Below are 13321 nucleotides of genomic sequence, written 5' to 3'. Positions count from 1 at the left end.
CCGCAGTAACGATAAATATCGCTTAGAAAGGACGAGCTCGAGTATTACTATGCTTTATAGTAACTACCGAGCGAGAGGAAGACGACGAGTCGCTACCGCTAGCGCAACCGGGAGCGAAGGAAAAGCTAGGCCTAATAGGCGCTATACTATATAGCGACGACGAGACGAGGGCTAAATACAACGCCTTGCTAGAAAAACACAAGTAGCTGTTTATCGATAACGGCCGTTTTACGAAGGTTCCTAAAGAGAACTAAATAACTATTCCTTTAGTTAGCGACTAGAAGGCTGCTAGCGCCAAATTAGCGCACAAGGTATATCCTATAGGCCCGAAGGAACGAGAGATTATCGACGGCGTCTACGACAAGCTATACGACTAAGGATAGATATCCTAGACGAAGGAACTAACACCTTTTAGGTTCCCTACGTTCGTAGTCTAGAAGGAATCAAAGAACGGCCGCAAAGGTAGAGCGGTTATCGACATCCGTAGACTTAACCGCATTATAATAACGGACGCCTACCCGATGCCGCTATAGGGCGACGTTTTAGCCGCTATCTAAGGCGCTAAATTCATCTCGACGATCGATATAAAGTCGTTCTTCTACTAATAGTTAGTAAAAGCGGAAGACCGACACAAGCTCTTAGTAGTCTCCTATAGAGGCTAGGAAATGTACAACGTCGCCGTAATAGGTTATAAGAACGCGCCGCCCTACGTATAGCGACAGATCGACAGAATCCTACGAACGGAAGGACTTAACGGGTTCGCTAAGGCTTTTATTAACGATATCGTTATCTATAGCAAGACGCTAGAGGAATATCTATACTATCTCGACAAGGTATTCGATGCCTTAAACCGATACTAGCTAACTGTAGCACCTAAAAAGGCTTTTATCGGGTACCTATCGATCTAGCTACTAGGATAACGAGTCGACGCCTTAGGTACCGTAACGCCGGCCGACAAACTAGCGGCTATTGCTAAGCTTAAGTTCCTACGAACGCTAAAGGACCTAGAGCACTATCTTAGACTAACTAGATAGCTAAGGACGTACATTAAGTACTACGCTTAACTAGCGGAACCGCTCTAGAAGATAAAGACGGAGAGGCTTAAGGGAGCGCCCGCGGCCGGCTAGGTACGTCGACATTATACGGCAACGATACTAATCGAGGAAACGGAGGAACGACTAGCTGCGTTCTAAGCCCTATAAGAGGCATTTGCTAAGCTAACGATGCTATATTATTTCGCGAGACACCGGCCGCTATATATCTATATCGACGCGTCTAAGAAACGAGGCTTCGGCGTAATAGTAGCCTACGTCGAGGGCGACGCTATTACTAAAAACCCCGGTAGGACAAAGACGCAACCGATTTTGTTTTTGTTAAAAACTCTTTCTAGCACAGAGCAACGGTACTAGCTAACCGAATTGGAGGTCGCCTACCTAGTATAGACGATTAAACGCGTACGATAGATAGTCGAGGCATACGAGTCGGTAGTAACCGTACTTACGGATTATACGGCAACGCTAGGAATCGTAAGCTAGACTGCCTTAACTTCCTTATTAATTAACAAGCTTAATAACCGACTAACGAGATCGTCGCAATATCTTTCCCTTTTTCTACTAAAGGTAGTCTATAAGCTAGGGCGAGAACACATCGTGCTAGACGCCTTATCGCGCCTAGAAACGATAGATAACTATCTCCCGGAGGGCGACGTGTTCGAGGAACTAGTATGCGGAGTAATAATACTAGAAATAGACGACGCATTTAAGTAATAGCTTATCGAAGCATACGAAGAAGATGAATACTAGAGCAATATTAAAGCAATAGTATAGAACGCGGAACTAGGCTCTACTAGCTTCTTAGTTGACGACGAAGGCCTAGTATAGCTCGATAAGCCCTATTTAGGCGACCGACGATTGTGCATCCTAAAGGCATTAGAGGGTAACATTTTTAGTAGTATATACGATAACTAATACTATATCGGCTTTTATCGTGCCTATGCCCGTATAAATAACTAGTACTACATCCGGAAACTAGCTAAGAGACTAAAAAAGTATCTAAGTTACTATTAGGACTGCTTAGAGTTGCAGACTAAGCGACACAAGCCGTACGGGTCCTTGAATCCTATACTATCCCTACTAGTACCCTTCTATACGATTACGATTAACTTTATAGTGTCCCTTTCCGCTTAGGAAACTAACGCTATACTTATAGCAACGGATAAGTATACGAAATAGGTACTCCTAATTACTAGTAACGATACGTACTTAGCGGAGGCTTAGGCTAACCGCTTGCTCGACGAGCTATTCCGATACAATTAGGGCCTGCCGACCGTAATTATCTCCGATAGAGACCCGAAGTTCACGTCCGAGATATAGAAGGCTATTTTCAAGCGGATAAACGTTAAGCTTCTAATAACGACTGCCTATTACCTACAGGCTAATAGCTAGTCTAAGAGAACGAACTAGACTGTCGAGATTGCCCTACGATACTTCCTTGCCTAATATCCTAATAGAGATCTAGAATTGGAATACGCAACGCCGCATATATAGCTAGTTCTTAACAATTTAGTTAACGCCTCGACTAGCATGTTACCGAACTAGGTATTAATAGGTTTTAACCCTAGGGAACTAGCCTAAATAGTAACGACTAGCGCGACGGATTTAGCGAAGGAACGGGACGTCTACCGAGCTAAGGTAGAGAACAACATCGCCTATGCTTAGGCCGCTATAAAGCAACGCTACGACTCTTAGTACGTAGCCTAGAAACCTGTAGTAGGCGATATAGTCTATTTACGGCTTAAGAATTACGCTATCCCTAGAGTTAGTAACCGAAAGCTTATACCTCTAAGGATTGGGCTATATAAGGTAACGAAGGTTATAAGTACCGGACTAGCCTACTAGATTAACCTGCTAAAGACGTAGAAGATATACCTAGTAGTCTCGATTACGGAACTCGAGCCGTACCCTAATACTAAGGATCCGTATAAGCGAGCAACGAGGCAACCCTTAAGGATACGTATCGAATAGGGAGACGCTCTACCGGAAATAGAAGCGCTAAGAGACCGACGAGTCCGACGAGTCGGTCGGCATAGGAAGGAGGTTGTAGAATATCTAGTTAGATAGAAGAACGTAGGAGCTAGAGCTAATAAGTAGGTACGAACGGAAGGCATTCTACTAACTATAGTAAAGGCCTACGATCGTCGCTACCGCTAGAATAGCAACGGAGCATTACATAACAGACTTATCTTATATGCATTTCCTCTCGCGTAGCTTCTACGTAGTTCGCTTTACTTCTATAATAGGCAGGAGCGCGTATACTAAGCTTACGCGTGCACTAAGTTTACTTTATTTTAAAACAACTTCGCTATAGCAACTTTACTATAACAATAACTTTCCGCGAATATACTGCTAGATACGAGAGCTTAATTACGACATTCGATACCGTTTCTATTAGCGTAAAGCTATAGAATATAATATAAAGCAGGAAACACTACCGCTACCGCGCGACACGCCTAATACGCGCGATACAACTCTTCCTAACGATCTCCTCGCGTATACCGCCGAGGCTAACGGCGAGACAGCCGCTACTAACGACACTACTAATTTACTAGGCAACGCTAGCGAGGGTAATAGTAAGGACGGCTAGGCTAAGAACACCGTCGGTGCTAGTTCTATAGGCAACGGCACTTTTAATAATATTTCGGATATCGACCTCGACGACTATCGCCTAGCTCGCGAGAGCGACGCCTACGACCTTCTTAACGAGCCCGACTCCGACGAGCCTAATACCTTCAACCCTTTTCTAAGACCGTAACCGTAAGAGGATAATATAACGGTAGAATAGAGAATCGCTTAATTCCGAAGCGAGGTAGGATTAGCAACGGAACCTATCTCTAATAACGAGAATAAGGCAGAGGCTATATCGTTAATACTAAGAGGCAATATAGCAAATAAGACGCTAGTTGCTAAGGCGCCGACTCTATCGTTTACGCTAATTAATGCCTACCTATCGTTTGCGCTATTTAGCGCTAACGAGGTAACGCTATCTAAGTCTAGCACTAAGAAGAGAAAGAAGAATAAGGGCAAGGCCCGACTTGTCGACGAAGACGAAGGCGATATAACTCCTCGGCTAACTAAGAAGGCTAAGAAGGCGACCCCTACTACGCTAAAGGTTATACTACTACTAGCTTAGGCAACGTCGTCGGACAAGAAGAGGGCTATAGCTAGAGCCCTAACGGCTTAGCCTACTAAGGATCGAACTTCGAAGGCGGAGCTAGCTAAGTTATCGCCGACGAAAAAGGAGAAGCGCAATAAGATGCTTAGAGAGCGGAGAGATATAATGCGAGACATCGAGGTTAATATACTCTATCTAGCACCGAAGGAGACGCTTCGTATAGACCTAGTTGCCTAGAGAAACATAGACGACGACGGTATCGAGCAAGCACCTAAGAAGGTTAAGAATTTAACGAAGAAGCTATAGTCCGAGCATAACTAGCTATTATAGGAACTTATCTAGCGACAGTTTGTAGCACGTTACGACCCTAAGGCCGTACGAGTTGCGTTCGTTAGGCGATAGTACTAGGTAAGAGAAATAGTCGCTAGCGACGAAGACTCCGCGGACCCTATAAACCCCGGAGTATTATTAGCCTACTTTAAGGCATTCGAAGACAAGGACGACCGCCGCGCGGCTAAGGAGCCTACCGATAATAGGGGTAAAAACCCGCCTAAATAGAAGTCTAGAGAGGAAGGTTTGTTAGTAGTAACGACTAAGGCTACTTAGCCGACGGACGACCTTAGCGCGGAATTCGAAAGCAACTAAGGATAGGTGCTCTACCGCTATACGGGAGTGCAGACCGACATAACCGACCTGTCCGTAGAACGATATACTAACCGACAGATAGCAGCTAAGAAGGAAACGCGACGAGCGCAAGTCTAGGCCTAGTTAGAACGCGAGAAGGCGGCAATAGAGGCTAAGGCTAACAAGAAGCGAGCGGAGTTCGCGGAGAGGAAGGCTAAGGCATTAGTATGCCTTTAAACGAGCAGAAATACGAACAGACATTAGGCCTAAGCAGTAGACGGCCTACTAGATAACGAGCATCTAGGCAGAGGAAGTTTCTAGTAACGGCACGAGGGCGTGCCTTTTCTTTTGTTTAGGGCAGACTGTTACGGAACAAGGAAGTAACGGTCCAGGGGTTGGCTAACTAATGGGGCGACGGCCTACCTTTGTAATTAGCCTTTCTCCTCTATATAATCATCTTCAATCTCAACTTTATAACAGCGTCTGCGCTATCCTCGTCCACAGCCATTGCTCTGGATGCTGGCACTACGATAATGCATTACCTTCATCCTCGCTCGCGGACCACAGGCACGCTCTTTACTACAACATTAGCCATCTCATTCGCAGTCGTCGCACTCCCACATCTTTTGCCATGCCCTGTCGATCGAAGGCAATTTGCGGATAGCTACGAGACTCCCGATGGAAGAATTGTCAGGAGGAAGAAGAGAAGATGTGCCCAGGACCCAGCTGAAGGTACTGAAAATGTTGAGAGCACCTCAGATGGGTTGGCAGATGCTAGACCACAACGAGAGTGCCCGGTTCCAAAGCCTGGAGGCATCGTTGGACAAATAATGGGTTTTACGAAGGACGAACGCCAAAAGCCTACAGAGGTCATCGTACAGAGTCTCCAGACCAAGAGACAAACAAGTGTGCCGAATGACTCAGGCGAAGCATCTTGAAATGGGCGACAGCCGGCTCAGATTCAAATTCAACAAAACTGTGGCAGCTCAACCTTCTGCTATCGAGAAAGTCCACAGAGGCTCGATGTCTAGCCACATGACTAGAAGAGAGTCGTCTTCCAGTTGCGAATGATCCGCAGTCCCTGCATTTTCGCATCAAAGACACATCCCATACACGAATGATGGTACATTCAGAATGGAGGCAACTGGAAATGCCCTGGAGCAACAAAAAGCAGGCCACCATACACCGCTTCCCACTCTGCTGGACATGCGCCGCCTTCTCGTCAATGTAGATGGCTGATAGAAGCCCACTTAAGCGGAACACAAGCCACAAGCAGATGTCTACTCACCAGCGTCCGGGATGAGGTCAAGGAAACAATCGTGTCTAGCTTCCTCACCTCAACAGCAGTGCTTGACCGACGCTCATATCCTGAGTATAAGGACGGACTGGCCGGTCAAGCTGGTGGATAATAGCAGTATAGCTGCCAGCGGGAGGTATTGACGTGCGCCACATACAACCATAGAGATTGATGGTCGATCTCATCCCATCCTGTCGAGACGTCCAAGAGCGATCTCAGATCTCAATGCTTTCATGCTGGAATGGCGATGATGCACCGGGCCACGAGAAGGAAAAGGAAGGAGGAAGAATTCGCATCATGGAATCGATCGTTCTATGTATCATATCTACACCAACGCCACGCTAAGAGACACACTCTGCCTTGATTTGGTTCCCGCCAACTACTCATGTCTGGATCTCATTCATCGTTCTTAATGCGCCTTGGCCTTTCCAATCTCACTCTCCCAATTATTCGCCCTCTCAAATCCATTCGAGAAAGTGTTATAATCCATCAAAGCCTGTCTAACCTGACTCGCATCCGTCAAAACAAAAGGTCCATACTGCACAATCGGCTGATCAAGCGGCATTCCCGCGAGAAGAATAACCCTCGCACCCTCCGTCGCACCCTCCGGAACCTCAGCAATAACCTGATCCCCCTTCTGCTCAAAAATAGTAGTATGAAACTTCTCCACCTTCTGCTTCATTGCCCCCGTATCCCAGTACGTCGTCCCCTCAAGCGTATAAGCAAAAGAATTCCACCCGGCAGGTAAATTCTGAACAAATTTCCCACCAGGTTGTATCGTTACATCCAGTAACCAGACAGGTGTATACGCCAATTCCTGGACGGAATCCACACCTAGCGATCTTCCCGAAATGACCTTCACAGAAACCTTCCCATCTTCCGTCTTCGCTATGGGGATCTCACTCGATCGAAGATCACGGTATCGAGGTTCACAGGATTTCAGATCTTTGGGGAGGTCGACCCACACCTGAAAGCCATTGGTTTCGCCCTCGCCGGTATCACGTGGCATTTCGGCGTGCACGATGCCTCGTCCTGCAGTCATGAATTGTAGGTCTCCGGGCCAGATTGTGCCTCTGTTGCCTGCGAAGTCTTCGTGGTCGACTGCTCCGGAGAGGAGATATGTGATTGTTTCTTGGCCACGGTGGGGATGGTCGGGGAAGCCTGCGCCAGCACCTACTGAGAAGTGATCGAGCATCAGGAAGGGAGTGAAGTTGCGTAGGCGTGGTGTGCCAATAGAGCGACGGACTGCGGCCCCTGCGCCTTCGGCTTGTTGGATTGCTTCGAAGACTTTTTGGATGCCTCGTGGTTTGGGGTTTGCGGCATTGAGACTTGGATCTGATGGCGGGATGACTGGAAGACCGGCGAATTTCGAGGTTGTCGCCATTGTTGTTGTGTAGTTGCTGGTACGGTTCAAGCTCTTCTTCAAAGCTGTTGTGGATCTTTGAAATATTGCCCGCATGTATTCTGAGACTGTTTCTTGGTTGTAGGTTGTAATTGCGATTGCTAGTATGCTAGCCAAAATTGAGAATAGGAGCCTCATCTGTCGATCAAAAGCTGTATTTATAAGTCGCCGAGCTCACAGGAAAGGAGTCGCATGATGAAGCCGATGTTGTTGGTTGGTTATAGCTTAGCAGACATTGGCAATGCTGTACAGCGTGTATTGCCAAATACGGTCAATTTGTGGTGTTTTTCAGCCTGGGTCCTCGTAGCCTTTCGGGGAGTGATGTCAGCAAATCGTAAGCAGAAATGCGAGCAAATTTGTTCGCGACACAAATTCACCGGGCGTCCGGCCATTGTGGAAGGCCGTGGAATTTGTGGCCATCAAAGCCCCATACAAACACGAAAGCCAGCTCAAGTTCAGCGACGCTGCTAGTCTCACATGGCCTCATTCAATCTCCTCCGCATCTTCCCCGCTGGCATGAGATTCCCTGACCAACGCTGCGATCTTATCTAGCTTTCCCAGAAGCTGCTCAAACCCATCGCCGTTGTCTTCCACATCAGGCCCGATGTCAGATGGGAACACTACCTCGAAGGTATCATCCCAGTCAGCAACCTCGCCGATCGGCAGACGTTCATTCTTGCTGAAAGCCGTGTCCCAGTCAGTTCTGAACACATTGAGGCCCCAGCGAGGCTCGTACACGGTGACTTTTGGCTTCTCAATAAGCATTTGTTGCGTCGAGAAAATGCGATCCTGGAAGCGCTTCAACTCCAGGGTGTAGTCGGAGTTTAAGATGTTGTATCGGAATATCACTTCTTGGCGAAAAGAGTATAGCCTCATGAAGGGATTGTAGCGGATGAACGACTTGTCGGCCATTTGCTTCACCGCTTGCACCGGGTCGATGGTGACTCTTTTTGCAAAGTCTCGCAAGTTCTGCGGAACCTTGTATTCTTCGACGGATCGTGATGCAGCGATCTCAAATTGCCACGCAGATCCTGTATGCAGATCCGTCAAGCTCATGTCGAGCAGCGGCGTTGGACGGTTGGTGTCACGATCCAAGCGCGTCCACTTCGTCTGTTCGAGGAGATATTCCGGTCCATCAGCCTGCTTTTCTTCCAGCTCGTGCCATGTCATGTAGAGTTGTAGAGCTCCATGTATGTCGTCAAATACGAAGATTGCCGCAAAGACTGGTTTGACGTCGCGAAGGACAGTGGTCATGGCTCCGTGCGGAGTGAGCAAGTCGCTGGCTTGAAGAAGCATGTCATGAACTTTTGCCTCAGCTGTTGCATCGCCAATCCTAGACCAAGGTTAGCAGGTTTGTTTACTGCGTACAAGTGTATGCTTACTCTTCTGTCACTCTGCCGAAAAACTGGGATTCCTTTGTCATGTCTTCGTATTCCTTGAGCTCGTAGAGCACGTCCTGCGGATTCTCATTCACGGCGTCTTCTGGCATGCGGAAACTAGAAAGCAGAAAAGTGCCAAGACGAACCCGAAGGGTGATATGACCCTGATAGAAGTGGATTTTGCGAAGAGCATTGCCGAGTGTTACCCTCACCCGCTCAGTGTTCATCTTGCTGAGATGGCGGTTCAACCCAATTTTATGCATGCTCTCCTCGAAGCCTTCGCCGCGAGGCGACATGCTCGGTGTGTCGTCCACGGCGTCGGACGAGGTCAATACTGCAGGCGGCGGGTAAGGTTCCAGGTAAACGTGGGTAGGGATCTCTGCTCCGTCCAGCCAACGGACAAGATAGGTTCGTGCTGGATTGACCGATCGCGCAGTGAGCTGGAAGCACGACTTGCGCAAGCGCAAAAGAGCCTGCTTAACCTTTCTCTCCTTTCCCATGACCTGAAATACGGAAAGCTCTGGTACATAGACGATGTAGCACGATGTATCCATGCGTATGGCATCAAATGCCTCAATATTGAGACCGAGCACTTCCTCGGGCTTGTACTCTCTCGATGGCCAGTGGAACGAAGCTATAGCCGGAAATGCCATGCCTTGAGGAGGGAATTGCCGGAAACGGCTCTTCTCGATTTCTCGTGCCCATCGGTCCTCGTAGCGCTGTCGAAGAACCGGCGTCAAGGAGACGACCTTTGCGAAAGACCCGGCACTTCTGCCCTTTTGCGACATAAGCTCATCGATGCGAAAAAGAAGAGCATTCTTCGTTGCGGCCACATCTGCATCTTCGCCCCAGATACCAAAGGTGAGATGCGCAGCATGCTTGTCCATGACAGGGCAATGGATGAAGGTGCCCAAGTCCTTCGCTACTGTTTCCAGAAGGTGACGCGAGTCATCTTCGATGGCGAGGACCGGCGGGACGCGGATGTGGTCGAGAGCAGGTCTATGATGGCGCCAAAGTGATTGTGCGTTGTTGTCAGCCTCTGCGACCAGTCTTGGTGCTGGTTGCTTCGATTCTGGGGTCTTGGTGTGCTCGCCATCTAGCCCTCTTGCTCGGCGCCACTTGCTAGCGGAATGCTGTCCTGTGACTCGGAAGGCAGGGCGTGGCCGCTGATTCTCCTTTTCTGGTTGAGGACGACGTAGTGGCGGTTGTTGGAAGGCAGACGGGCGAGCTGCCACCTTTTGCTGCTGATGACGCCTGTTCTGATTCTGCTTTTTCTTGCTCTGCTTCGTGTTGCCAACGAGCTCCCATTCAGGGCCACTGTCGACAGCTGGCTCCGGCGTATCGGGTGGCGGCGCAATGCTGTCGTCCCACGTACGAGCATTTGCAAGCTCATAGTCCTCCATGGCCGCCATGTGCAACGCGACTTGCGCGGGTAGCTGTAAATGCTGGGAGGGCATGTGAGCTTGAATATGGAAGAATCAAGTGTGCTTTGTCGAAGCAGGAGCGTTGCGAGTCGGCCTGGCAACGGCAAGAACAAACTGCCTTTCACTCACGTAATTGCCCCTCTATGTTGCGAAGATGCCGTGGATTCTGATGCAAAGAATGCTCTTCCATCCTACATTTGCTGCTCGCTGGTTCAAGAGCTGCAGGAACTGGTGAATCTGCTCAGCGAGACCCTGCCAATCGAGGTCACGTCTCTTTGAACCATTTCCTCTGACGATAACAATGCTCCAGGCATCTGGTGAGGCCGGGCACTCGCGGAATACAAGACTGCTGCTGAAGCAGTGACTGTTTCTATCGCCATCAGATGGATGGCCACACAGCTCCAGAGCATTTCTTCTCCAAATCGGTGTGCGTGCATTTTCATAGACGGAGCAGAGTGAAGGTCGACATGGAGAGCGGTTGATGCCTGTTCTGCGGCTGAAACTTTGACGCGAACTTTACGCGTTACGCGTTCGCGTCCTCCCGGACCTCGGACTTTGGCTCTCGCATGTTGGCATCTCGTCGTCCGTCGCTGTCCTCCACTATCTGGTCTACAACCTTACAGCCAGAATGCCACCTCAGAGCAGGCGATCCAAAATTGACCAGGCAAGGCATTATCTGTCTGGAGGCGGCGTGCTTCGAGAGGACTCCGACGACGAACTTGGACTCGAAGATCATCCCTGGGAATGGGTATATGGTGATGAGCAGAAAACAATCATTGGCGCCCGCATGGGCACTTTCGAATGCTTTCTAGGCGACGCTGTCCTGTTGAAAGCTCCAACAAGCAATGAGGCATGGGTCGCGATCCTTTACGACTTCCTGGAAGGAGAAGAGAAGGACGAAGACGGCCATGTCACAATTGAAAAGCAGGCCACCATGCTGTGGTTCTCCTCAGAGAAAGAGATCACGAGTAAGAAAAGACGTACGGACTTTTTAGACAACGAGCTGTACATCACAGCCAATTTTGACAACAATGCTTTGACAACGATCAACGGCAAGGCATCAGTGTATTCGCCTGAAACCTTCGAGAAGAAATTTCCAAGCGGCAAGATCCCTCGAAATTCAAAGGCGCATGGAAAGACGTTTGTGTGCAGAAGAGGTGTACAACCGCGGACAGCAAGCTATACTGAAGAGTTCGTGTGGGAGGAAGTCTACAGCGGCAAGGACGATATGGACGATCTGGTCAAGTTGGTGGAGTCTCAGACTGTCAAAACACGCAAACGAAGAGCGCCCGCGAAGAGTCGAGACTTGGACGACTTTGTGGACGATGAGGACGATGAGCCGCAAACACCTCGCAAGAAGCGAAAGCTCAACTCTGCAACGCCAACGCCAACTCCATCCAAAGCGAAACAGCTGACACCTCGAAAATTGGTCACCCCATCCGGTCGCAAGATTGCTACGAAAAAGGCATTGGAGTTCACTCCTCTTGGTACAAGGATGCTGTCTCCCTCGCAAACACAGTCATCGCCATATCAGCTTGCGAGGTCAAAGCTACATGTTTCAGCCGTTCCTCATGCTCTTCCCTGCCGAGAGACTGAGTTCGACACGGTATATTCGCACCTAGAAGCTGCTATCACAGCAGGTACTGGGTCTTGCATCTACATTTCTGGCACTCCTGGAACAGGAAAGACAGCTACCGTAAGAGAAGTCGTCGCTAGTCTGCAGTCCGCAGTGACAGAAGAGCAACTGGACGATTTCCATTTCGTGGAGATCAACGGCATGAAAGTCACGGACCCACACCAATCCTACAGTCTATTGTGGGAAGCCCTGAAAGGCGACAGAGTGAGTTCGTCTCACGCTCTGGAGCTGCTCGAGCGCGAGTTTACTACACCAAGCCCTCGAAGAGTTCCTTGTGTGGTTCTCATGGACGAGCTTGACCAACTTGTCACCCGTAACCAGGGTGTCATGTACAACTTTTTCAACTGGCCGCAGCTCCGACATTCTCGACTCATCGTGCTCGCAGTAGCGAATACAATGGACTTGCCAGAACGAACTCTCTCGAACAAGATCTCGAGCAGACTTGGATTGACAAGAATAACATTTCCGGGCTACACCCATGTCCAGCTCATCAAGATCATACAAAGTCGACTAGAGGGCGTTGGCACAGGTCAAGTCGTCGTCGAACCTGACGCTGTGCAATTCGCTAGCCGAAAAGTCGCTGCTGTATCTGGCGATGCTAGACGAGCATTGGATATATGTCGAAGAGCAGTCGAGATCGCAGAGCAAGAAATCATCGACCAAGGCCCAATTGGCAAAGAGAACCAAGCTCCGGACGGCACGCCTAGCAAAACCCCAACAAAGCAGCAAAAAGCAGTAACGACTGCAAACCAACCAAGAAAAGGCCTCGTCACAATCGCAACCATCAAACGCGCCATCAACGAAGCAACCTCAACCCCTCTCGCAGCCCATCTTCGCTCTCTTCCATTATCAAATAAAGTCTTCCTCGCAGCCTTACTCGCCAGACTCCGTCGCACAGGAATCACAGAATCCACACTCGCAGACATTGTAGATGAAGCCCGAGTCATGGGGATCATGGGCGGCCAGAACAAGGATATCGAGACATACTTACTTACACCAGATGCGAGGCCGGAACCAGATGTGGAAGAGGAAGCAGGGAATCTGATGACGCCTTCGAAACGGGGGAGGAAAGTTGCCAAGAAAGAGATTGAGCGTGCTCCGAGGATCTTGGCTTTTGGATCTGCTGCGAGGGAATTGGCTGAGGCGGGAATCATTGGCGTGGAGAATCGCCATGGTGATCGTGTGGGGAGAGTCAGGTTAGGTGTTGGTGAGGAGGAAATCAGAGGCGCGTTGAGAGAGGATGATGATTGTAAAGGGTTGGGATTTGGTAGCCGATGATGATGATGTGAGAATGCCTTTGATGGATTGAAAACATGCCAGGTCTATTTGCCCACTCTGACCTGCTTCTCTACCTGTACCAATTCCCAGGCAACCCGCTCTGAATCTGTG

The 13321-nt window shown here is 49.1% G+C and overlaps 4 protein-coding genes across 4 annotated transcripts; 2 read left to right on the top strand and 2 right to left on the bottom strand.

Annotated features, from left to right (window-relative positions):
- Positions 1-5333: 5333 nt before the first annotated feature.
- On the top strand, positions 5334-5642 carry MYCFIDRAFT_103452 (uncharacterized protein; the record flags this gene model as incomplete). Its single annotated transcript, XM_007923750.1, has 1 exon — positions 5334-5642. A coding segment is annotated over one exon (309 nt), but the record flags the coding sequence as incomplete, so codon positions are not given.
- Positions 5643-6500: 858 nt separating this feature from the next.
- Positions 6501-7475, bottom strand: MYCFIDRAFT_27112 (uncharacterized protein; the record flags this gene model as incomplete). Its single annotated transcript, XM_007921605.1, has 1 exon — positions 6501-7475. One exon carries the CDS (start codon positions 7473-7475, stop codon positions 6501-6503), a length of 975 nt encoding a protein of 324 aa, XP_007919796.1.
- Positions 7476-7976: 501 nt separating this feature from the next.
- On the bottom strand, positions 7977-10329 carry MYCFIDRAFT_193188 (uncharacterized protein; the record flags this gene model as incomplete). Its single annotated transcript, XM_007923749.1, has 2 exons — positions 7977-8826; positions 8876-10329. The coding sequence occupies 2 exons, from the start codon at positions 10327-10329 to the stop codon at positions 7977-7979; spliced, it is 2304 nt and encodes a 767-aa protein (XP_007921940.1).
- A 578-nt stretch (positions 10330-10907) lies between these two features.
- Positions 10908-13240, top strand: MYCFIDRAFT_160394 (uncharacterized protein). Its single transcript, XM_007923748.1, has one exon. It carries the CDS (start codon positions 10925-10927, stop codon positions 13208-13210), a length of 2286 nt encoding a protein of 761 aa, XP_007921939.1. The 5' UTR covers positions 10908-10924; the 3' UTR covers positions 13211-13240.
- Positions 13241-13321: the final 81 nt, after the last annotated feature.

This window comes from Pseudocercospora fijiensis, assembly GCF_000340215.1.
Source record: "Pseudocercospora fijiensis CIRAD86 unplaced genomic scaffold MYCFIscaffold_1, whole genome shotgun sequence".
Classification (NCBI taxonomy): domain Eukaryota; kingdom Fungi; phylum Ascomycota; class Dothideomycetes; order Mycosphaerellales; family Mycosphaerellaceae; genus Pseudocercospora; species Pseudocercospora fijiensis.
The sequence above is the reverse complement of the archived record's forward strand: the minus strand, read 5'-3'. Positions and strand labels throughout refer to the sequence as shown.

Bases quoted from the DNA above. Each gene is read 5' to 3' on its own strand.
- MYCFIDRAFT_160394 (XM_007923748.1), top strand. From the start codon at position 10,925: ATGCCACCTCAGAGCAGGCGATCCAAAATTGACCAGGCAAGGCATTAT.